General features: G+C 35.0%; 1 protein-coding gene across 1 annotated transcript in view; it reads right to left on the reverse strand.

The window, feature by feature from the left end:
• Positions 1–27,894, reverse strand: part of LOC150089240 (solute carrier family 12 member 2-like) — a 253,122-nt gene that overhangs the window by 173,448 nt on the left and 51,780 nt on the right. Inside the window, exons 7-9 of the mRNA XM_090389918.1 lie at positions 22,216–22,340; positions 14,354–14,569; positions 6,440–6,547 (exon numbers count right to left, since the gene is read on the reverse strand). Coding sequence (XP_090246044.1) covers positions 6,440–6,547; positions 14,354–14,569; positions 22,216–22,340 — 449 coding nt within the window. The remainder of the gene's footprint in view (positions 1–6,439; positions 6,548–14,353; positions 14,570–22,215; positions 22,341–27,894) is intronic.

The raw sequence follows: 27,894 nt of genomic DNA on the forward strand, positions 1-27,894 counted from the left end.
TCAGATTACTCACCTGAGGGGCATAAATTCAAATTGAGGAAAGACTGTTGTAGAATGGATGATGTGCTTTGGCCAGAGGGTGTTTGATTGTTGGAACAAATTTCCATCTGTTGTAGTGGAGGCTGACAACTTAAATAAGTTCAAGGCAGAACTAGACAAATATTTGGAGTGAATGGATGGGTGAAATGGGAAGGGTTTTTTTTAATTATTTATTATTATTTTTTTTTGCTGATGCGGAAGCAAGCTTCCTTGCATCAGCAAAAAATATTATGCAGGCATATGATTCCTTGCATCATATTCCTCTACTAATGCTAAGTTAAAATTCTCCACAGTACAGTATTAACATTCTCATAATCTTTTCAATGATATTAGGACACATATAATGAAAATGGGGAAAATATTTATATACAAAACAAGTATGAGTGTAAATAGTTCAAATCAAACATCAAATGAATAACATATATATATTTTAAATAATAAATTTTAATTAATGTGATACAAACAGAAGAAGAAAGAATGAAAGAAAGAAAACACACCTGCCATTCAAAGAATGTCTTGTAGTGATGGAAAATTAAGTGAAAATAAAACATTACTATTGTCTTGTGCTGCATTACTGATCACAGTACAAAAGTGAATGAACCCATTTGTGATTGGAAACTTTTACAGGTCAAGGTGTTTTAAAGTAATCAAATAACTTTTGTGCAATTATGAGACAAAAAATTTTTTCACTGTTCATTATTCAGAATAGTACAATGGCTTTAGAAAAGAAAAATTGATGCTTGCAGAAAATTGTACAACACATTCTGCTGAGACACCAAAACCACCAGTTCTATGCAGCTACTGGATCAAGGGCATTATTTATAATCTCAAGGGAAAGTCTACCTGATAAGGTACCTTCAACATAGAAAGAGGGAACAATCTGCAGCCAAAGTGAAATATCTTGGATGGTATTCCTAATGTTATTTCTTGGGACAGTATTGCATATGGCTTTATACTGCATCTGCTTTGGTGAGAATATCACTGAAAAACATGGTCCAGGTTTAATCATAAACAGATGGTTCATCCAAAAATGTCTTTATATTGTCTTTTTTGAAGAAACTGGAATACAATATGATGGAATGGAACGTATGAATTTTGCTGGAGAGTTTGACACTTTAAGGTGGATGATTCTAATGTTTCTACTACAGTAACACCAACACTTTCTCTCCTTTTTTTTTTTCAGAACAGCTGCTGACTACAAAGCAAAATGAAGTTTTTGTTTACCAATGATGAAAGTGAAAGATAACCATACAAATGAAATTGGATTCTTTCTTTAAAATCAATTAAATTCATTTAATTGGTTTCACATTTACTTTAATATTATGATTCTGCTTTTACTAGTTTATGTGATACTAATTATATATTTTTATTTCAATTCAATTATACTGTTTCTTTTCTCATAGCTTCTTTCATAAATAAAAGAAGATATAAACAAAATAGTACTCTTATTACTGTTAGCCAAATCTATTAATAATAAAATGAACAAATAAGTACTACTAAAAAATGGTACATAAAAGTTTTCACATTTTTGGTGGACCTCGTTATTACAAAACCCAGAGTTTAGGTCCCTTGAATTTTGTATTAACAAAATTTTGTCACTACAAATTTATTCATTTACAAACGGTCTCCCAACTGTGTCTTTTGAAGAAATTTAAAAAATTTTCCAATAACGGTTCAGGAGGGGGGGGGGGTTGTGGGCCTCTGAATCTGCCTGTTTCTATTCACTACAGCATTGCAGTGGTGGGAGGGGGTTATTTGGGTGCCTTAGTATAGTCATAAGTGTCAGGAAGTAATGTTATTAATACTGATCCTGTTATTTCCTCTCCAGATTTTAGATAGATTCTGTGTTTTCAGGGTGGGAAATGGGGGTAGCTTATCTGGTGCATGCATTTGAAGTTCCAAGAGCACACCTCAATACTTCATAGAATATATTCATCTGAGGTTATGAAGGCTTTTATTCTGACATTATGGAGGGTTCTTCTGATATTATTGAGGTCAGTGCAAGTTGCCACACAATTTCTCAGTGTTCTGATTGTTCTTTATCACTGCTATTTGGGCTCTGTGGAATCTGATGTGTTCTTTAAGATTTTCTTTGTGGTGTCCACTATCTTCTGAAGTTAGGTTATCATGATATGGTTTGTTGTAAGAGGTTATTATATACACTGGAGCAAACTGGGATTATAAGGTAGACACTCAGGCGGATCAGGTGCTGACTGAAGAACAGGAAACAGAAGGTATTCATAGATGGATATTCTTCAGAGTGAGTTATCGTGACAAGTGGTTTCTCTCAAGGATTGATTCTGGGGTTTTTCTTTTTTCTAATCTTTGCTAGGTAGTACAGGGAAAGCTGTTGAAATTTGCTGGGAATTTTAAGGTTGGTAGAGTTGTTGACAATCACAATAATGTCATGCTACTTTATTTAATAGGAGTAGTAGTGGCAAATGATGCAAGAAAGCAAGCCTATACAGCATCAACAAAAAAAAAAAAAAAGAGAGAAAAAGGCCAACATTTCGCCTCTCAATTCCCTCCAACAGTTTATCTACTTCTTCCTTGAATTTATTCAAACTAACCACCAATACAACACAGGATGGAAATTTGTTCCAACAATCAACCGCTCTTTGGCTGAAAGCAAAATTTCCACACATCCAACCTGCAACCATCCTTCCTCAATTTGAATATATGCCCCTTATATATAGTATTAGCAAGAGGAAGGATTCAATCAGCACCGAACTTAATCAATCCATTCAAAGCCTTAAGCACTTTAATCACATCTTCTGCAAGTGCCTAGTCAACAGATGCTGCAATTTGCAAAACTGAAGCCTTTTCTGGTAAGAGAACACACCCTTTTGCTCCCCTCAATCTTTTTGCATTCTTCTCTGCACCCATTCCAACAGATCCACGTCCTTCTAAAATGAGGCTTCCAGACCAATATGCAGTACTCAAGGTGTGTGGCGTGATCGTTACCTTATACAATGGGATAATACAAACCTGCTAGCAAAGTTCCTGTATATCATTGACAAAACCCCACAGCACTGCTAAGAGAACTTCATATCAGATCTCTCTCTTTCTCTCTGAGGTATGATAAAAAAAAAGTTCAAGAGCTTTGTGTCTTGAAATTTCAGCATCATAGAGACTTGCAACTCATTGCAACGTGTTCAGCAACTCATCTGCAGTCACTTTGAATTAGTGCACGTTGAATAGATACTTTGATGTAATGCATACTACACTACAAAAATATAATAAAATGAATGGAACGATTAAACAAATGGCAACTGAAACAAAATTATGACTGCACAACATCACTTCAAAATCAGCCCTCTTCTACTGCTATGAGACTTGGGTCATAAATAAGAAAGAGGCATAAAAACTAAAAGCAGCACAAATAAGATTTTTAAGGCCATTATTAGGCTTTACAAGACTAAATCATCAAAGAAATTTTGATATTCGTGAGAAATTAAAAGAACATAACATAGTAAATGACATAAAACGGTATCAGAAAAAATGGATCAGTCACATAGAAAGAATGAACCCATACCAGATCCCAAAATTAGCCTTTAACTACAAACCTACATTCAAGAGAGATGTGGGTCGGCCAAGACAGCAATGGTTAGATCAAGACCACCTCCAAGAGCTACAACGGAACCTGTTCCATTGTAGCTCTCGGAGGTTGTCTTGATCTCTAAAAGACCTAAGCCGGACCAAGTTCATGATGATGATTATATACCTTATGCATTCTGTCACATTTTTAAAATTAGTGATTTTACTAAGCCAAGCATTTGCAAAAAAATTTGTTTCAGATTGAAAAAGTGCAAAAGGAACATATGAAATGTTAAAAACAGCTTTCAGAGATAATACCAAGTGCTGTTCGAAAACTTTTTAGTGATTTGCAAAGTTTAAAGAGCTACTTGTACATTGAGGACAATCCTTGCTCTGGCCGCCATTCAACTTCAAAATGGTTCAACCAAAGAGAAAGATCAAAGCAACACTCACTCTCGGAGGAGTGAACACGACTCCTTGTTGAAAGAGCTCTACCAAAATAATAACTAATAACATAAAAATACCACACAAAAAAAAAAAAACAAAGAACCCACAAGAACTCTTTTCAAGGAGGACACCAGCACCTGAATTCTGAAAATCCTATAACTCTAACTTTATTAACTTGTAATTATTTTGTGGTTTTTTCCCCCTCAGTTTAAGTCAGGGAAACTACTAAGGAGATCCATCTGAATAGCTGGTAATCTTCACTATTTCCCAAATATTAGTTCAGTCCCAAAAGCTTTTGACCATAACTTGTATAATGCACTCTTTATGTAATGCATACATTGAACTTTATTTTCTATACACAATATAGTTATTTTACAAATATTAATATCAACGTAGAACGTATTGACTATCTATCTAAAAGTATAGTTATATAAGAAGAACCGGTTTCATTTCAAAATGAAACTTTTCCAACAAAGTTGTATGCAGTGGTCTTGCCAAAAGTTTGCACTCTATTTCTTTTCTGTAATTTGCCAGTTATACATATCACACTGCATGAAAAATCATTTTTATATGCCAAACAGAGTAAGCAGCACAATGTGAAAAATATACCAATATGTGTACTACCATATAGTATATGCTAATTATAAAATTATTGTATTAATTGTATGTACACTGTTAAATAATCAAATCAATATTATTAGGTTTCTATTTATACTACTATAGGGCCTAGGTCCAGAAGAGTTTACAAATTCATTCTAACTATTTTATTGCAGCCAATACACTAACAAAAACTTTTGTTAGTGTATTTCCACAAAAAAGCATGTGCATAATCAGCTCAGTGTTACTGAATAAGTATTTAAAATCATCATCATTATCATTATTATTTGCATCCTGACAAGTTTTCAAGCACTTGTTCTTACAAAAGAACATGCTAACCCTGGTTAAAAAGGAAATGAAGAAATATGAAAATATTGCAACTTCACTATACTGTACTGTACAATTAGGTTACATAAATGAATGTTGAAAGTCTTTCATTCTCATTTTCATTCCTTTTACTTACTTTCAAAAGGTAATGTACTGTGCAACTGAAGGAAACTTCACAATGTCAAACTTTGATTTTGCAAATCAAAACTTGTGCCAAATATGCTAGTGTGTAAGATCCAACGTTCATAATTTGGAAGATTACTGTAACTCAAAAATAATGTCTGGAACTCTAATACTTTAAATTTTATGCATTATTATAAACCAAGAAACATACACATTTACTTGGGGATATTAATTTCAGTTCAATTAAATCAGATTGTAACTATATGGCTTCAACAAGTTTAAAATATTTCTACCATATTAATTAGTTAACTTCTTGGAAACCTAAGGCACATAAAACCATTGAAAAGGGGGGAAGCTTCATTTTGCTTAGCTTTATCTAGATCCGAGTACATAGGGTCTTCAAGACCCAACACAAATTTTTGTGACATCATGCTCATCTATTTGGTCCATGCATCTGGAACCCTCAACATCTCTCAGAAAAGTGTTTTCTTTGATTTCTCCACTGAAAATTTCAGAAATCTCCATTATTTACTATACAAACAGGAAAATGCAGAATCAAATTAAGCCTATTCTTGATAATTATATGTGTGTGCTAAAATGCATGAATTTAAAATTGGTGGGATCTCTTGTGTGCAATGTCGAAGCACATGCTCTTTGTTTTATGGCAGTATATCCATTTGTTATTTTCTCTGGCTTCACATCATAGAAGATTACAATTGCAGTATACAATCGCTGAAGCAGCAGCTTTTTGAACTGCTATTTTGCTCACTGTAAGTCAAGATAATAATGGATTTAATATTCCAAACTCCTAAAGATGAGGGTTTATGAAAATGTCTAAAACACTGCTTGTTATTTTGTTATTTGTTTTTTTTTTTTTAAGGAGCATTAGCAACTAAGGCCATATTGCTCCAGGATATGCGGTGGTCGTTCCCTGACCTTTCCGCATCCTCCGTATTTGGTGGTGACGGGCTCGAACCCCGGTCTAATCAAGAAGCGTGTGCTACGCACTGCTGCTCCTTCCCACCTGGCTACGGAGGCGCCTCTAAAACACTGCAGGGGATGCTTTTTTTTTCAAAGTGAAAAGTTGAAGTGAATAATTTTTAATTATTTCTTGCCAATGTTTAAGATTATACTTGAGAAATATTTTACCCTATTCAACTGAGATGCATGCAATATTCCAAAAAACACTGGCATGACCAGTTATGGATTAATACCTAGAAAATGAATGGAAGGTATTTTTCTTTGATCCCTTCGTGAATAAAGTTTAACATCATTTTATTGACATAAATGCAATATATCATTTAATTAGTCATAACAAAATAATAAAATGAAATAATTTCCCAAAAAAAAAAAAAAAAAAAAAACACACCTGGAAAACTTTTGGGGCACTAACCAAACTGGCTAATGCTGAAGACAAAGTTGCAGCAAATATTCCTGCATATATTATAGGGCCAAAAGCTGCTACCATTTCCATTACCTAATAAATGAAAGGAGTTGCTTAAGATATTTATTAATTTAATTAATATAATATAATATAACAATAACTAGCAATTATACAGGCTGTGCTAGGATTATTAAGAACATAAACAATGCACATTTACTTTCTTATATGCTCAAGCTAAGAGTATAGCAAAAAAAATGTGGTGAATTTGAAGTGATGATTAATTCATCAAATTCTGACATTACATGATATCAGCCTGATACTGAAGTTGAAGAATTTGAATACAGAAAGTACTCTTCTAATAATTTGATAGACATGACAAGAGAAGAGAAGAGTTGTATTTTGGTTTATGAAACAGCAGCAGCAGTGGCAAAACTATAAATTCTGCTATATGTACAACAGACTCACGATTTACCGGGACACTTCAAGACTCCAAATTAAAAAAAGAGAGAGAGAGAGAGAGAGAGAGAGAGAGAGAGAGAGAGAGAGAAAGAGAACAAATGTTTAGTTTGTTTTAGTGTGTTGCTTCGATTATTGTGTCCTGTCACACCACAAAAAAAAAAAAAAAAAAAAAAAAAAATTCTCATTATTTATGTCAGGAATATCAAAAAATTTTTTGTTTAGGAATTGTGAAAATGATCGGTAAACACAAACAAATTGCGCTTTAAATTAAACAAAAACTTTAAATTATTCAAAATTTTGAAAATGGAGTATCTGTTAAATCTTAAATGAACCATTATAATGTTGGCGACCAAACCATACGCAACATCGTAAAAAATAAAGGGAAGCTATTAGATTTAAATTTGACATCGGAAAAAAATAAAGGGAAGCATTGTATTGGACACACGAGTAGTGTGTGGTTAGTTTTTTTTATCTATCACTATATTTTTTACGTAGGTTGCTGAACATTTTTGGATACAGTAACTCCCCGACTTACGTAACTTCAAACTTAAGTATATTTTTTTTTTCACTCAATTTTTTTTCTTATTTTAGGATTGTAAAATTTAAAACAGTAAAATAATAATAATAAAAAGCAATCAATAATGACGATCACGGCATGCACAAATGGCACAAGTGAGATATGGAGTAATAAGCTTAAAAATAGGAACGAAGAGAAGATATTTTAAATTTATTTAGGGGTTTTTTTTTTTTTTATGACTGAAGGGGTACACACATTTCACAATAATAACGTAAAATCCCACAGAATTCCAGTTATTGGTATTTTCGCAAATGCAATATGACTGAGTTTACTATTCATTTATAATGAATTGCACTAACAGAAAGCCCAATAACCCAGAAATCACAAATTGTTTTTATTGTTTTATGGTAGTGACCTCCAGAAATGTGTTTTAGTAAAATTTGAGCTTGCATGGGGTGATAATAGTGAGTTTTCGCCTTAAGCCTGTGAAGTTCTTTACGGAAAATTTAATTTTGACCATCAAGGTACCGACTAAGACAATAAGTGACAGCAGTAATAGTAAATCTATCAAAAAAAAGGAAAGCTATCAATTTGAATCAGAAAATTAAAATAAGGAAAATGGCCAATCATTAACAAGTAACGTGTGGAATTCAGATTTGTCAGTGTCAACAGTGAACACAATAAGAAAGGACAAAGACAGAATACGAGAAGCGGTGTAGAGATCAGCACCAATGAGATCAACTATAATAACCAAGGCTACAAAATACATATCAGTTTTTACTGTACAAAAATGTGTGTTTTTTTCCTTCCTTTTATGTTTTCTTTTCTTATGTGCCACTCCGGCTACTTCACCGCTGTCCTCAGATAAAGTTTTAAATTGAACTAATTAAAATTATATAATATTTTTCTATATATATATAACTAACATATAAAAAATATATAACTAATTGAAAAATATATGACTATTTTTCTTCATTCTTCTGAGGATATTATATGGTTTTTGTAATTTTGGCGTATCACAGATACAGTAGCAATATTTTATTAGTCATTCCCGAGTTACGTAAAACTCTACTTACGTATGAAGTCCTGGAACTCTTACATGTGTAGGGGTCTTACTGTATTTTTGGATTAACTGGGAAATCAATTATCCAGGATTTTTTTTTTTTTTTTTTTTTTTTACCATCTATCTTGGAAAATCGAGTCTACTGTATTTCCTAAAAATACAATCTACAAAAATGAAAGTAAATTACGAAATATTAAAAATGGTGGTAAATTATACAAATTTCTTCTTGTTTTCAAATCTTTAACCTTTCCATGGTACTTTTTTTATTTTTTTTATGGATCTCCCAAAAAAATAGAATCTTTTTTATGATATGCATAAAAAAAAACAAAGGTGGATAATGTGTTCTATTAAAAAATATCTAAAACCACACCAGATTCACTAAATCAATTAGTTATGGCATAGTGGTGTTCTGGCATAACACCAAATTGTCACATAGAATTCCCTGAATTAAGGCACCCTCCAAATTGTCATATATAGTGAACTGACATGCACCAAATTGTCATAAATCATTATAAAACATACAGAAAATTGATTGTCATGCACCAAATTGTCTTATACAATGAATTGTTGCACACCAAATTGATATGAATTCCTTGTCAATCAATTTAGTTCTGGAAAGAGTGCACAACATTCATGTGGCAGAATTTTTGTCATTATGGCTCATGCTTGTTAACAGAAGGGATTGTTTTCATACACTTGAATAGAAAGAGCATAAGAATTTTTGCTGATGCTACTGAGTCAAGGTTGGAAATCCAAAACACTGCTAGTTCAGGGAAATACACAGACTAATGATAAAATAGCAGAAAAAACAGAGCCCTGGGGTATTTTTCTAAAAATGATGAGAATTTTGGAAACAATGGAATTTTGTTTCCCAAATTGCTGCTGACGAGTCTGTTGAGTCTGCTGATGAGGCTAGTGGGAGCCAGACGTGTTCAAAGCCGCTAAGTGGATTTTCTTATTTATTGATTTGAAATTATTGTTTTTCTAAATCTTTTGATTTAAATTTAGTAGTATAGCATTATTTTGCGATTTTCTGATTAATCTGGTGTATTTATTCTTTATTCGGCCTTGTAATTGCATAAAAGTATAGGTAAGGATATCATATCCACGTGTTACAAGTTGCAGCTCAGCTGAACGAGAAGTTTTTTTAGCTATATTTAACCGCTTTATTGACCAATTAAATTGTACTTTTAACTAAATACATATAACGACTTAGATTACAAATGAAACATAATTAATTAATACATAACTTGATACGGAAGTTATATAAACAGAACTGTAGATAATATTTGATACTGATACTGAAAAATATATATAGCGTTATAACTGTGTTGGGATACAAGTTTAGGGTTATAATTTTGTACTGAAATTGAAATTTTATTGAAATTAAATCGAAATCATGACTCAGACCAGAGCAGCAAAGCAAAAGCTCAAGCTAATGGGAGTGCTGTGGCTCAGAGGAGAACTGAGGGGGGACAGTTGCCCTCTGAATCACAGCCTTTTAAAATGCACCACTTGCATGATGTTTGTGGAGCAATCGGGTATGGGACATGATATTGTTGTTGTTGTTTGGTTTTTAGGAGCATTAGCAACTAAGGCCATATTGCTCCGGAATATGCGGTGGTCATTCCCTGACCTTTCCGCATCCTCCATATTTGGTGGTGACGGGCTCGAACCCCGGTCTAATCAAGAAGCGTGTGGTACGCACTGCTGCTCCCTCCCACCTGGCTACGGAGACGCCGGGGACATGATATTGCCATGGGGGATGTCTTTGTGTGTGCGTGGGATGCAAGGAGTGTAATGAAATCAGGCGATAACTCAGTGTTGTTATGGGCCTATATGAGAGCTTGAAGGACAGGGTGGATGCCCTTGAAGGATCTAAAGTAAGGGGCCCATCAAGCTCTCAGCTGCCTACATCAACGCCAGAGCTTGCACTTGGTCATCACGCAACACAGTGGCAACCACCCAAGGCTGAATGTGCTGGTCCCACAGGAAATAGTAGTTGATGATGAATGTATTGTCAGGGAAACAGTGAACATGCTTTGTAAAAAGGATAGGTGGAACAGGACCAGGGTATGTCTGCCAGGGGCAAAGGGTGATGACATTGTAGAGCAGATATCATCTTTTAAGGGCACAAAAGGTGATATAGTTGTATATGTTGGCAATAATGATTTTAAGAGTAGGAGACCAGCAGAATTAATTAACAAGTACAGGTGACTGTTGAAAAAAAAAGCCGTGAATTAGGGTTGAATTTGAAAGTGTCTGCAATTCTGCCCAGACACAATAGGAGGGAGTATATGAGAGCCTTGTCGATCAATTCGGCCCTGGAAAGATTGTGCAAGGCTCAAGGGGTAGAATTTTTTTCAGCCTGGTCTGTACTTGTTAACAGAAGGGATTACTTCTACAGGGATGGGATACACTTAAATAGAAAGGGTGCAAGAATATTTGCTGATGCTATCGAGGCAGTGTTAGGTGGGTCGGAAAACTGCTTGCTTGGGGGATACAAGGACTAATAGATTAACAGTAGCCACTGGCAGAGGTGAAAGTGATTCTTGCACTGCTTCTACTGGAATGAGCAGAAGCCTGGAAAACAAGAAGCAGGATATTTCAGAGACTGCTGGGATTCATTGCAGTACAAGTAAACACATGGGTTGTGTTAGAGCACCTAAGAAAAAGAACAGGTGCATGTATACTTGCGTGTACACCAATGCTAGGAGTTTGGTAAATAAATTTGATGAATTTGAGGTATTACTCAAAGCATCAAAGACTGATATTGTTGGGATATCAGAGACGTGGTGTCACACAGATATAAGGAATGCAGAACTGGAATTTGGGGAGTATAACGTCTACAGAAAGGATAGACAGGATAGGAAGGGAGGAGGGGTTAGGCTATTAGTAAAGAAACATAAAATCCAAGGAAGTGAAGCTAGTTGACATCGCTGGCCAGTGCAGTGTCTAGTCAGTCTGGTGTGACATAAGCATTAGGAGATCAAAATTGAGAGTAGGAGTGTGCTATAGGCCTAATGACTCTGATGAGTATAATAAGAAACTGTACAGGGAAATAGAGTGGGCCAGTAAATCAGAGAGTCTTATAATGGGGGATTTTAATTTCCCAGATACTGACTGGAATTTGTGGGTTGGTCACTCACACACTAGCAAGGCTTTTGGGGATTTATTGGATGATTGTTTTCTACATCAGCATGTTCGGGAAGCAACTAGAGGGATAATACTCTTGATTTGATTATCAGTAGTGATTCGTCATGCATTAAGAATCTGCAGATAAATGAACCACTAGGTGGCAGTGATCACAGTGTGCTGAAGTGGGATTTACTCAAAGAGGTAACTACCATTAGGGGGTAAAGGGAAGGATTATTGCTTTCGTAAAGGCGACTACGGTGGTCTGAGACAGTATTTAAATTCTATACAGTGGGACCAACTGATGATGTTACCAACAGCAAATTGAAAATGAGAAGCATTCAAAGAACTTATCTTGGAAGCTACTAGGCTTTACATACCAACTAAGAAATATTGTTCAACATTTAGGCCTAAATGGATGTCAGATGAACTAATGAGACATTTGGCAGAGAAGAAAAATGCATGGGATACATATAAATTAACACGTGACACAGACGCCTATGTTAGATATAAGTTGATTTGTAACCAAGTTACAAAGGAGGCTAGGCAGGCGAAGGCAGATTACAAGAAATCATTGGCAAGGGATGCAAAGAAAAACAAAAAGAGTTCTTTACTTATGTAAACTCTAGAAGGAAGGGGATGAATCAGATTGGTCCACTTGATATCGATGGTTCAACTGTTGATGATCCTGCTCAGGTAGCTAACAAACTAAATTAATATTTTGCATCGACATTCACACATGAAGAGTTATTCAGCGAGGGGAATGCCAGAGGTGTATTCAACTCTGGCAGTAAGCTAGAGAATCTTGTAATAACTGAGAGTAAAGTGGAGGAGAAATTGTTGAAGATAAACACAAGAAAGGCACCTGGGGTGGATGGGAGCTATCCAATTATATTAAAGGAGGCAGCAAAGGAAGTAAGCAAACCCTTAGCCATAATTATGAGAGCTTCCTTGGACTCTGGGGAGGTGCCGATAGACTGGAGATGTGCAATGTGATCCCAATTCACAAAGGAGGTTCAAAGGTTGACACAAGTAATTACAGACTTGAGTTTAACTTCTGTTCCAGTTAAATTAATGGAGGCACTGGTTAAAGAAGCACTGCAGGATCATCTCGACAAGATTTCAGTTATAGCTCGGACACAGCATGGTTTTGTTAAGGAGAAGACTTGCCTGACCAATTTGATTGGATACTATGATGCAGTCACAAAAGAACTGGATGCAGGGAATAACTTTGATATTATATACTTGGATCTTAGAAAGGCTTTTGATACTGTTGCACATGGAAGACTGCTGCACAAATTGGAGTAGTGTGGCGTTGGAGGCAAATTGCTGCTATGGATAAAGGGATGGTTGAGGGGGAGAAGACAGAGAGTGGTAATCAATGGACACTGCTCATCGTGGACTAATGTTATTAGTGGGGTCCCTCAGGGTTCAGTGTTGGTCCATTATTGTTTTCTGTATTTATAAATAATATTGATGATGGTATATCAAGCTTAATGTCGAAGTTTGCAGATGATACAAAGGTTGGCACGGTTGTTAAGGACACTACTGACGCTATGCTGCTGCAACAGGATCTGGAAATGTTGAGCAGATGGGCTGAGAGGTGGCAAATGAAGTTTAACATTGACAAATGTAAAGTGCTACATATGGGAAACAGCAACCCCAGAGCAACGTATCAACTCTGTGGTACTACACTGACAGTGGTAGAGAATGAAAAGGACCTGGGGGTAATTGTGCAGGCAGATATGAAGTTCTCTGAGCAGTGCAGATGGGCTGCAAGAGTAGCTCATGGTAACTTATCAATGATATACAGGAATTTTTCTAGAAGGGATAAGGAGGTGATTATTCCCTTGTATAAGGCAATGGTCAGACCACACCTTGAGTACTGTATACAGGTCTGGAGGCCTCATTTTAAGAAGGATGTAGAGCTGCTGGAACAAGTGCAGAGAAGGGCAACAAGATTGGTGAAGGAACAAAGGGTTCCTCTTGCAAATTACAGTGTCTGTAGACTAGGCACAGGCAAGGTGATCTGATAGAGGTGTATAAAGCCTTGAATGGTTTGAGCATGCTCAATGCTGATGGGATTTTTCCTCTTGCTCAGAATAATCACCTGAGAGAGCATAAATTCAAATGGAGGAAAGACAGATGTAGGATAGATGTGCAGAAATTTACCTTTAGTCAGCAGGTAGTTGGTTGGTGGAGCAGACTTCCATCCCTTGTTGTGGAAGTTGATAGCCTAAATAAATTTAAGGCTCAGCTGGACAGGTATTTCGAACAAACGGAGAGGTGAAGTGGACGTGTTTTTTTTTTTTTTTTTTTTTGGCTGATGCTGAATAAGCTTGCCTTCTTGCATCATATGCCTCTACTAATGCTAAAATATCAGCAAAAACAGAGCCCTGGGTTATTTTTATAAAAATGATGAGAATTGGGAAACAATGGAATTTTGTTTTGCCAAACAACAGCTGGCTGTAGGAGCAGCTTGGCAGACGGTTAAATTTTCACTGAATAGTTGGATTCCTTGACTCTCTTGATGAGCCACCAGAGGGAGTCAAATGCATCATAGAAATCCATAAAAATTCCAACAATATATTTACATGTGGAGTATTTGATATATCTAGGACTTAGGCAATGTATCAGAAATTTGCAGTAAATTGTATACTATAAGAAACACTGGTGTCACTTAATACAAGGCCAAAAATAATTACAATCCATTAGTAGACATTACCTGATAATGGTTCATTAATCCATATTTGCATCCTTGAATACTGCAATTTGTAACTATCTCTTTAATGTCAGTTTGTTCAGTGCTGTTTAAAAGATTTACAAGTCCATTAGCATCTCTATAAACTGTACTTCCTGCAGTTACAGCAAATAATATGTAAGAACCTGTAGTAAGAAGAATGGCAAGAAGTGTTCCTTTTGGTATAGCCTTCTGGGGATCCTAAAAATAAGTTATATCGAATAAAAATTATAATGCATCACATATCTATGTGCCTTCACATATATACAAATCACTAAATCCATTTTACAATATAAAACATGTCATTTCTTCTCGTAGCATTAAGCACAATAATTTCTAATTGATGGTGCACAGCAATTTTGCCTCAAACTGAAGCAAATTTTATAAGACAAATTTGCTATTGGTAACTTATGGGTTACTACATCCATAACTTTACATAAATTAGCTGCATCAGTGTATGTTTATTAATTCTTTTAAGCTACCTTTTGCAGTTAGTTAATGAGTTTTTCCCAGCCAATAGATCTTACTAGTGGATCTGGTAAATCATATGAACTCAATAAAATGTAAGTATTTTTAAATGTCAAAATCAGTCATAGGTGTAGAACTGAGAATTAGTTATTGAAAGTTGGAATAGAGAATCATTTAGTTTAAACACCACTAGCCATTGGAAGAATGAAAAGTTTGATTGATTGATTGATTTGGGTTTTATTGGCACATTAGCAACTAAGGCTATAATGTGCAGAAGGAAAAGTTGAAATCACCCAATGCTTCAACCAATGCTTGGGCCAATCCCAGTGTGGTTTAGTTCCCAGATCCAGTGTGGAGTGGTTGAGTACAGGGGGAAAGAACAAGTTTAAAACACTACACCAAACAGGTTGAGTTCTCGTTTCCCAAAACAGCGTGATTGGAAATATCACTCAAACTCTGTGATGTAGTTCTCACTGGTTTTCCTAATCTTGACTGAGAGTCACTTCACACTTTTCAAAAGTGAATGATAGTCACTTTTGACAAGTATGAAGAAATAAAGTTTTTTCTTTAATAATTATGATTATTTTAAGGCTTAGAATTTGATTCCAGTAATCACCTCAGTAGCTTCATTTTTTGTACACCTAGGGAAAACATTTTGCCCATAGATGTAGAAATGAGAATTAGCTTATGTTTCTTACCCAAATACAGGTTTGAGTATGAAACATAAGCAACAACAAGTTTTGTCAACTCAGATGGACTAGCAAGCAACAACTGCAGCAAGTGAATGATCTAATACTCATTAGAAACTTTGTTTACTCAGCCATTACTGCCATCTTATATAGTGCCAAAATTTGGACATCTGCCACCACAACCAAAATTAAGATCTATGCTAATTAGTACTAGCTGCTATAGTGGGTCACTAATAATCTGCATGTCCTTCCCCAACAGAGAATAACTCAGATAGCACATTCTCTTGAAATTAAGGGATTGTTAGTCCTTGTGGATGGCATCTCATTTTCATATTCACCAGAATGATCAAGACTCCAAACATCTAGAATTTATGCATCACAAGTAAACCTCAGAACCATGCCAACATTATCGGTTGGTACTAATAGGCTTATATCAATCAACAAGTTTCTTCCAACTGAAATGGTACCAACCTGTCAAGATGCTTGACTGTAAATACAGAAAGTTCATGACAGACAAAAGATACAGGTAGAGGATCCTGGATGGTCTTCCTTTATGTGATAACATGGCAGTTTCATCTTCCATCTGTGAGATATACCAAGTGAGGATGCACCATAAAGAGTATTTATTTATCCCAGCCCGGAGGTCTGTTTCAATACTGTGGTCAATTAATACGTGTCTAAAACTCTACAACAGATTTCTTCCTCTCAGATGATCACTTGCATTAATTTTAATGCATAATATGCACATTCTAAGAGTGACAGCTAAAACTGTCCTGTGAAACTTATGCCCAAAATATTAATATAATCACAATTAAAACTTACCAGTCTGTTACATCTTAAACTTTACAATAATGACAACCCAAGCACACCTCATTCAGGAAGTTGTCAGAATATTAATGTTTGTGCATTAATCTGAACCCAAAATAACATTAAAATAAAGACTTAATCTATCAATACTGTGTCATTACAATGTCAATGTGCAGCACAGCATCTATTAATGTCTGTAGTATTGTCTGTACATATTTTAGATTTTGCATTCAATCACTTTTTAATTAATCAAATGCAAAAAAATCTTAATAGATTATATTTTAATAGCATAATTTTATCATTATTATTAACTACTGACACCTGGCAAACTGTGGCCTAATATCTAGATGTGAGTACTAACCAGTCATTACTGTATTTTTTGTGAAATTCCTGGGCAAAGACATGAAGGGAAAGTTGTAAATTGTATTCATATTTAGATTGATTTTTTTGGGGGAGGTGCTAAATTGACTTTCAAAAATTACTTAAATTATTGATTTTTGGCCTATAACATCTTATTGAAATTCAGCATTAGCACCCTTGCATCTTTTATACTTCGTGTTGTTCATTCATATCATGCAATAATACCAAAATGAAAATGTGCTATTAAAAATATGGCTTGTTAACATAACAAAATTAAGCTACTAGGGTGCTCTAATAATGAAGAGCTCTTTTTGTTGGATGCTGTGTCACTCTATACTAACAATAAAATTCCATACGCCTTAGATGTTTTTAATAGGCTGTTACAATCGGATACACAATTAAGTATTCGTAAAAATGTTCCACCAGCTAAAATAATGATTTTAGTAAATATTTTGAAAAATACCAATTATATTTCCTACCATGGAAAGGCCTTTAAAGAAAGGTAAATATTACATTTATGCATTAACGCATCAATGAATTTCCTCAATCTTACTATTATGCAAAACAAAAAGATTTACATACAATAATATTTCATAAGCAAACTAACGTTGGATTATATCACATTTTAGAAGTTTTCTTCCCATAATACAAAAGAAATCATTGTATAATCAATTTGTTAAGTTAGTAAAATTCAGCACATTATCAACTGATGTTGAGATGAAACTGACGAAATGAGAAATAAATAGTATCATACACAAATTTTTAATATGTGGTTATTTACTAAATTATTCAGCAGTATTAAAAATAATGTGTTAAACAGGTATTAGGATGCTTCAAGTGTAATAAGACCTCAGTACTTAAAGAAAATAATCAGTCTGTCTATATTAGTATAAACAATGCTATGATGCTCGATACGTTCTAAGTTGTATATCAATATTTGTAGAAGAATAACAGCAATTTACCTCAATATGATATGTAGAACACTTATGTATGATACTTTCCAGAAATTAATTAAATTAATTAATTAATTAAACTAAGCAGCTTAATATCGGAGGTCTACCTTTCTCGACAATTGAGCATATACATTTGACGCCTTTTCTGTCCCATATCACATATTATGGGAGGTATTTAGATAGAGGTATTTACTCGGGAAGAGAATAAAGTCCAATTTAACATCTATTGTAAACCGATAAACGCTTTTTAATTGTTGCTTCATTATAACAGTTATTACCTGTTCACCTTCTCAATGCCTATAAACATTCAACGACAGAATCTGCTTTAGACTTAGAAATATAGATATTAACCAGCAGATTCTTAAACAGGGGCTGCCTCCTTGCTACAATATACCAAATTAGGGTACAAGCTAAGGGTAGGATACAAAAAAACTACACCAACCAACAATAGTAACATCAAAAATTACTTCATTTCTGGCCCATACATTGAAGATAGTGGCACAAACAGCTTAGCAGATCCTTTAAAGCTATTGAATTTAAAATTGCGGCCAGACAAATATGGAAATTACATGCTATACTGAACAACTGCTGTCTTTTCCTCTTTCGCAACACAAATAAATGACCTGTTATACAACATTTTTTGCAATGACTGAGACTCGTCTTATCAGGGCTCAACTCTATTCCTGCTGGATTTGAGAGCAAAGCAGCATGTGTTCTCTGTCCACGCTTCTCGTTCAGCAGCATCAGAATTGGTTTTTCATGCCGCTAATGAAAACCATACATATTTATTCAACGAGGCCAAAATACTTAAGTGTCCAATGTAATTATACTAGACTATTAATTTCAGAAACAATCAAAATTAAATTACATGAGAATTCTATTGATATTCGTTGTCCATATCTAATCTCCAATTCATGGTCCTTTACACACATGCAAAGATAAATAATCTCTCTATTTAAGATTCTGGCTCACACATACGACTTTATTTCCATTCTAGTGATCAAGACATATGGTTGAAAAGTCCCGTCAGCTTCAGGAAGGAAAGTCATTTTGAAAAATTTACATTAATTTTTTATAATTAATTCTTTAAATTGTTAATTGTTTTTAATTGATTTTATTACTGTAATAATTTTGCATTAATTTTATATTTGGTCTAATTGCTCGACAGTATCATACAGAATTGTTCTACATATAATACTGAGGTAAATTTCCCTTATTCTTCTACAAAAGTCTCTCTCTCTCTCTCTCTCTCTCTCTCTCTCTCTCATATATATATATATATATATATATAGAGAGAGAGAGAGAGAGAGAGAGAGGAAAAATGATCTCAGTACTTTCTGATCAATCACAAGAAGCCATTTTGTGCATGTGTGTTTATGCACAAAACCTCACAAAAATTCCTCACATCATTAATGGGATTTGAACTCTGGCCTTTCTACCCAGAATGGGTGGGTGGTGATTATAAGCACTCTGCTCCCCACAAGGGCAAGAATACATAATACAGTATACCATATTCAGTGTTCAGAATGTATATCTTCATATCAACTTTCAACCTAGTGTATCCTTACAGACAGAATTTACAATCATAAAAAATCCACTGATGCCAAACCTTCAGGAACATCAAAATTCTCTGCTGTATTCAATTAAATTTCAATATTAGATCTGTTCAATTATTGTAAACTTCTCATTTCTAAAACATTACACATCAAAATACACAAAGATTCAATTAATGCTCAACACCCGTTCACAAGTACTAATGCATAGAATTATTCTTGTCTACATAACTGAGTAGTTACATAAACCAGAAAAATTCCGTGCATTCTATATCCATCCATATAGGTTAGATGAATATATCTATCCATTTGTTTAAACTAATGGATGGACATATGCATGCTATCTTGGAAGCATTATCATTCTTTCCCTTGACAGCTAGTTGAAAAGTTAATCCCATTCTGGGGAAGATTTTAAAGTTTTAGTCATGCTTGTCAGATGTATACAGTGATGAGCTATAGTGGGCTCACATGGGCTCGTGAGAGCACATTGTTATTTTATTTTTGAAAATTTGCAAGCCCATTGTTTGAGACTATCGTTTTTTTTTGCAAATGAAATCCTGAATTTAATTATTGAGTATCCTGAGCCGAAACTAAGGTGGGGCGAGCAGGGCCCATCCCCAGCATTTTAATGGTGCAATCGATCAGTTATGTATTTTAAAATTGCTTCATTTTTGATTTAATTACAGTTGGACCTCTGTTTAACCAACTTCTTTATGGCGAATTTTTTTGAATTCCCCTTGGTAATTACATTTAAAATGGTTTCCGCTGAATGAAGAAAATTTCCATGTAACGAATGGATTAGGAGAGACAACTTTGTATGCATTGTTCTCACCTCTGGCCTTTAGATAATTAGAAAGCATGAATTAAGAGTGAAAGGGATTACAGTTTCACAATGTTAGTGGTGTCCGTAAAATTTATGCAGTCACATACCGAGAAGTCGTGCTAGTTAAAATGTTTTTCATAGCCAGTCAGAGGATTAAGAAAATTCCCGACACAGATAATAGCTTCTGGTCAACCTGTGTTGTGGTTCTCCCTTACTCCAACAAACGGGCATATGTTTTTCGGAGAAGTGAGTGATCCACGCCTTCCAGTAAATTTCTCCAACTATGTTTACTTGGTCACAGCGTAGCCACCGTAATAATATTATTACGGTGCCGACGGTCACAGTAGCTGAATATCCATGTGATTCATACGTTTTGCATAGTATTCAAAGAACTAGTGACAATAGCAACATAAGGGGGGATTGAGGCAACTAAGATATTATATAAACTTTACAAATATGAAATGTTGGCAGATTTTGAAACTTCGTAGAAGCTTTCACTGTGTAGAAAATGTTCTAAAATATAATGGCATATGCTAAAGAACTTTATGTGGAAACTATAAAGATCACTCGTGTGTTTGGGCCAATGAGCAGCTTGTAGCTTGCAGACGGCAATTGCGGGCTGGAGAAATTATCCTGCTTTGTGCAAACATTTTGAATCAGAAGTTAAATATTCCGGATTATTAAATTGACTTTTAAATCTGGAAATTCTTAACCATTTAGCACTAATGATCAATGTCCTGAAAGGCAAGAGCTCTCTTACCTTTCAGAAGCTTTACAGATTCACTATGGTAAAAGCAGATAAATTAATTATTCGAACTATCAATGCTATTGCTAATTTTAAAAATTCTGAAGGAAATTATGAAGCTAAAATTGAGAGCACGTTGAAGTGGAAAGAATTAAGGGATCAAAATCATAAGTAAGAACACATTCAAAAAATTAACTCGTGACAAGTTATTAAATGCATTGTTTTATCCTTAAAGGATAAGTTATTAATGAAATAGAGCGATTTTAAATTAAATAAAGAAAATAATGATACTATTGAAAGAAATTTTAAACATATCCTACCGGAAATCATGAAATATAAAAGCACTTTTGTCTCTGTGGCAAGACTGAAAACCGAATAAGAAATTGTTTTCTGATAAAATATGAAATAAAATTTATGATTTTCGAGATTTTGTCAAAGATAGTTTATCTTTAAAATTGAGTGAAATTCCCTTATCAATTAAAAAATGTAGAAATATCTTTGAAACCCTTGCGATTAGCATTGCTGAAGCTGAGCGAGCTTCCAGCGTAATGAATAATATTGAGTGAATGAATGAATAATGTTGACATTATTCATTCATTTAATTCATAAATTAAACACATTGCAGATTATGATGACCATACATCTGATGTGTGTTCCGTAGTGTAGTGTCTTGGTAGCCAAAACAACACTACACTACACTACAGAACACACATAAAGCTCACAGACAAATTTTTTCTGTCCTATCACTTTCTCCCATGTGGGATGAAAAATTTATTATTATTTTGTCTCTCTCTCTCTTACCTTCCTCTTCCACTATCCCATTCAACTGGCATGGGACTCCGATCCTGTGCGGGAAGAACTTTTTTTTTTTTTTTTTTTTTTTAAAATACTACATGACACATACTGGCTTTACTTTGACAGAGTCTGTAAAAACTGAACAGAGCAACGAGGCAGAGATAACATTTAGAGAAAGTTCAAGAGTTAGATGAGATCTGTAATTAATGGTATAAAAAATTTCTCATATTCTCTTCAAAAAGATTATGTATTCAATGCAAACAACACAAGTTGTTTTACAAGTGTTTTCCCAATAAAACAAAACTTCTTACTGAATATTTTAAATAAAATGGGTGTGTAAGTTTACATTTATACTTTTTAATATTTATAATACAATTTATAGTTATAAAACTTTTTTTTAGTTAATTTGAGTGGTACAACAATATTAACAAAGCCTACTGCATTTTGTAGTTTTGCTTATACAGTACTTCTTTTAAACAGTGATGACTTATCACAGTAAACTGTGATAAGTCATCTTTTTTGCCTTACTTCTACACTAAGAAGTATTGAGAATATATTGTATAAACTTCAGTAAATATCATAAAAATAAATTTAATTTGCTAAGCGAATTTGTCATGAGAAGAGAAACTACTTTAAATAATTAAGTTTGCACACCTTAAGATCACCTGAAATATTTGCACCTGCTAAAATTCCTGTAGCAGCAGGGAAGAAGACTGAAAATACTGAAAAGAAACTTTCCCCTCGAAAATCAGGCCCAAAGTTCTCTGCTGCAATTTCCCCTGAAATATAAATATTAAAAATGAAGTATTAAAAAATGAGCAAAAGAAATAGAAATGTTTTTTTTTCCTCCCTCATACATTACACTACATTTCTCAGTTCTGAAAAATATCATCTATATGCAATTTATTTATTTACTTTATAATAAAAGTTGCAGAGTTTTATATCAAAGGAGGAATTGAAATAATTTGAAAATTATACACATCGCTCTATTCAACTTCCACTTTTCAGCACTTTTTCGTCCCTCCAATGATTAGGCTTATTCACATTAGAGATAACACTATTCCTGGGGGCCCTATGTTTCTAATATATTTTAAAAAAATGACTTTACTAAAATACACATCTGGTATTTATTTAAAACCTAAAGAATCATTTGTTATTTCAAGAAAGTCTTGAAACAACAAATGTCTAGTCTGCCATTAGATGGACTGCTTTGATTAGAAAGAGTACATGCTGACCTGTAAATAACATATTGAAACTAACTGAATGCAGAAATATATGTGACTTTTAAATAAGACTAATTTCCTAACTTGAAAACAACCAATTTATGAACCCAAAGCTTGATCTTATTGAGTTTTACATGCCTTCAGCAGCTACATAAGATGTCACCTTCTGAGAGGGGAGGAAAGAGAAAAGGAAAACAGGAGAATAAAATACTGAACAGTATAGAACAGTGGTTTTTCTTGCTTTGTTTTTGCAAAATTTGTGTTGCTACTACAGTATTATTTTATTTTAATTATTTCTTGTTAATTTAGCAAAGTATGTTTCTCTTGATATTAACAAACAGTATAACTGAAGTGTTTCAGAAAAGAAATAGTTAAAGTAAATAAACATGGTACAAATTCTTGAATAGAGTGATTGCAGGACCACAATTTCTAAAACCATGCTGTCAGTTATATTGCCTTGTCTATCGTTGTTGTTGTTGTTATTATTTGGTTTTTAGGAGCATTAGCAACTAAGGCCATATTACTCCGGGGATATGTGGTGGTCATTCCTTGACCTTTCTGCATCCTCCATATTTGGTGGTTCACGGGCTCGAACCCCGGTCTAATTAAGAAGCATGTGCTATGCACTGCTGCTCCTGCCCACCTGGCTACGGAGGCACCGCCTTGTCTATCACTGCATAGCACAATACTATACTGCAATGGAAGCCCTTTGTATTTGCAGTTTTGCTTATTCACAAATTATATATTTGTGTAGTATACCTATTTAACATTCATGGTTTTCACTATTTTCAAGTAGTTTCTCTACCAACATATGTTACATTTCCATCATATATACATACTTGCCAATGTAGTTATGCCACAGAGGTGTAGATGAGATCCTAATCCAACTGATGAAACTGAGTTTCATTACAATATTTAAGTCTCATTACATCCCATTGTGCATTTGGGCAAATTTTAGAGTAGGTAGATAGTGACTTCTGGAAAATGGGCACAACAGCATCTGTACCGAAAATGGTTTACAAACCCAAAAAAACAACCAGCCAATGGCAGTTCTGTGACTAGAGACAGCTTGTTGATATCCAGGTGAAAATTGCACAATCTAACAAATAGGCCACAGCCACAATGGAAGCCCTTTGTATTTGCAGTTTTGCTTATTCACAAATTATATATTTGTGTAGTATACCTATTTAACATTCATGGTTTTCACTATTTTCAAGTAGTTTCTCTACCAACATATGTTACATTTCCATCATATATACATACTTGCCAATGTAGTTATGCCACAGAGGTGTAGATGAGATCCTAATCCAACTGATGAAACTGAGTTTCATTACAATATTTAAGTCTCATTACATCCCATTGTGCATTTGGGCAAATTTTAGAGTAGGTAGATAGTGACTTCTGGAAAATGGGCACAACAGCATCTGTACCGAAAATGGTTTACAAACCCAAAAAAACAACCAGCCAATGGCAGTTCTGTGACTAGAGACAGCTTGTTGATATCCAGGTGAAAATTGCACAATCTAACAAATAGGCCACAGCCAGTCAAATGACAGTGCAATGCAACAGTGGTATCAGAATACACACAATATGTCAAAAACTGTCATGGATGGGTTTAACAGCAGATAATCTCACTGGTTTCCACTCTTGTCAACTAAAAACCAGCAGCTTTAAGAATATCAAAACAGGAATGTTTAAGCAAGGGGAAAAATGTTATCCAATCCAACAAATTCCAGTACTTAATGACAGTACATTAAATGTGAACAAAATTACAATTATAAACTTTCACTGATTGTCAATAATAGTTTACTATTGGGAATAATGACTAATGAAGGCAAGTGGGACAAAACAGCCCACATCCTGAATACACCATACAAGCCTGAAAACCTTATTTTAAGAAGAATGTGGATCTCTTGGAAAAGATGCAAAGAGCAACCAGTTTAGTCAAGGACACAAAAGGATTCTTTTACCATAAAGATTTCAGTTCTGTAAATTGCAGGGGTTGCAATTTACAGAACTGAAAACGCAAACTGCACATCTACATGGAGACCTGTTTGAAGAACTGAATAAACTAAATGCTGTTCTTGGGACTAAGATCCGAACATGATGATATAAAATTTCTCTGCTGTATTCATGCAACAAATCTATCACCGTACATTCCCTATGATAAAATGCATTTTCAGCAGAATCAACAGACTTTGCTTTACCAGGTCTGGCTGATTCTTTCACAGTGCAAGTCCAAAAATTTTTCTTAGAAATAAAACATTATTCCCTATTATGTTTCACTCTAAATCTGCATGTCTGACCTTGTTGAACCTACTGAACAAAAGGCATACCTGAGGAAGTGTAAGCAGCAATGCACATTTTTTTTTATTCTGCTTAGAATCATTAGCATTAGCAAATGAACATGATACAAGAAAGAAAGCTTATATAGCATCAGCAAAAAAAAAAAAAAAACCCCTTATTTCACCCATTCATTCGCTCCAAATGTTTGTCAAGCTCTGTCTTGAATCTATTTAAGCTATCAACTTCTACAACGACAGATGGAGTTTGTTTCAGCAATCAACCACCCGCTGGCTAAAGGCAAACTTCCACACATCTATCCTACAACAGACTTTCCTCAATTTGAATTTATGCCCTCTCAGGCAATTATTCTGAGCAAGAAAAAGAATCCCATCAGCATTGAGCATGCTCAAACCATTCAAGTCTTTATACACCTCAATCAGATCACCTTGCAGGTGCCTAGTCTCCAGACACTAATTTACAAAACTTAAGCCTTTCTTTGTAAGAGCAACCTTTTGTTCCATTCACTAATCTTGTTGCCCCTCTCTGTACACATACCCATCAGTTCCAACAGCTCTACATCCTTCTTAAAATGAGGCCTCCAGACCTGTATACAGTACTCAAGGTGTGGTCTGACCATTCACTTATACAAGGGGATAATCACCTCCTTATCCCTGCTAGCAAAATTCCTCTATATTATTGACAAACCACCATTAGCTACTCCTGCAAACTGTCTGCACTGCTCAAAAAACTTCATATCTGCCTGCACAATTACCCCCAGGTCCTTTTCATTCTCTACCACCGTCAGTGTGGTACGACAGAGTTGATACATTACTCTGGGATTACTGCTTCCCATAAGTAGTACTTTACATTTGTCAATGTTAAACTTCATTTGCCACCTCTCAGCCCATCTGCTTAACTTTTCTAGATCCTGTTGCAGCGGTGTACTGTCATTAGTGTCATTAACAACCCTGCCAACCTTCGTCTCGTCTGCAAACTTGGACATTAAGCCTGATATACCATCATCAATATCATTTATAAATACAGAAAACAACACTGGGCCCAACACTGAACCATGAGGGACTCCATTAATAACATTAGTCCACGAAGAGCAGTGTCCATTGATTACCACTCTGTCTTCTCCCACTCAACCATCCCTTTATCCATAGCAACAATTTGCCTCCAATGCCACACTGCTCCAATTTGTGCAACAGTATCAAAGGCTTTTCTAAGATCCAAATATACGATATCAAAGTTATTCTTTGCATCCAGTTCCTTTGTGACTACATCATACTTTTCCAATCAAATTAGTCAGACAAGACTTCCCCTGAACAAACCCATGCTGTGTCCAAGCTATAACTGAAGTCTTGTCTAGATGATCCTGCAATGCTTCTTTAACCAGTGCCTCCATTAATTTCAAATGGAACAGAAGTTAAACTAACAGCCCTGTAATCCAAAGGAGGATCAAAGGGAGACAGACCTGTAACAGGTCTGTCTCGCTTTGATCATCCTTTGTAGATTGGGGTCACATTTGCACATCTCCAGTCCATGGGTACCACCTCTGAGTCCATGGAAGCTCTCATAATTATGGATAAGGGTTTGCTTACTTCCATTGCTGCTTCCTTTAATATAACTGGATAGATCCCATCCACCCCAGGTGCCTTTCTTGTGTTTATCTTCAACAATTTCTCCTCCACTTTACTCTCAGTTATTACAAGATTATCTAGCTTACTGCCAGAGTTGAATACACCTCTGGCATTCCCTTCCCTGAATAACTCCTCATGTGTGAATGTCGATGCAACATATATTCATTTAGCATGTTAGCTACCTGAGCAGGATCATCAACAGTTGAACTATCGATATCAAGTGGACCAGTCTGATTCATCCCCTTCCTTCTACAGTTTACATAAGTAAGAACTCTTTGCTGTTTTTCTTTGCATCCTTTGCCAAAGATTTCTCATAACCTGCCTTCGCCTGCCTAACCTCCTTTGTAACTTGGTTACAGACCAGCCTATATCTATTGCAGGTTTCTGTGTCACATGTTAATTTATATGTATCCCATGCATTTTTCTTCTCTGTCACATGTCTAATTAGTTCATCTGACATCCATTTAGGCCTAAATCTTGAACAATATTTCTTTGTTGGTATGAAAAGCCTGGTAGCTTCCAAGATTAATTCTTTGAATGCTTCCCATTTTGAATTTTCTGTTGGTAACATCATCAGTTGGTTTCACCGTATAGAATTTAAATACGGTCTCAGACCAATAGTAGTCACCTTTACGAAAGCAATAATCCTTCCCTTTACCCCCTAATGGTAGTTACCTCTTTGAGTAAATCCCACTTCAGCACACTGTGATCACTGCCACCTAGTGGTTCCTTTATCTGTAGATCCTTGATGCATGAAGAATCATTACTGATAATCAGATCAAGAGTATTACTCCCTCTAGTTGCCTCCCGAAACATGCTGCTGTAGAAAACAATCATTCAATAAATCCACAAAAGCCTTGCTAGTGTGCGAGTGACCAACCCACAAATTCCAGTCAATATCTGAGAAATTAAAATCCCCCATTATAAGACTCTCTGATTTACTGGCCGACTCTATTCCCCTGTACAGTTTCTTATTATACTCATCAGAGTCATTAGGCCTATAGCACACTCCTACTCTCAATTTTGATCTCCCAATGCTTATTTCACACCAAACTGACTCGACACTGCACTGTCCAGCGATGTCGACTGGCTTCACTTCCTTGGATTTTATGTGTTTCTTAACTAATAGCCTAACCCCTCCTCCCTTCCTATCGTGTCTATCCTTTCTGTAGACGTTGTAC

This window comes from Mastigoproctus giganteus, chromosome 2, assembly GCF_048544385.1.
Source record: "Mastigoproctus giganteus isolate SK-2022 chromosome 2, ASM4854438v1, whole genome shotgun sequence".
NCBI lineage: Eukaryota > Metazoa > Arthropoda > Arachnida > Uropygi > Thelyphonidae > Mastigoproctus > Mastigoproctus giganteus.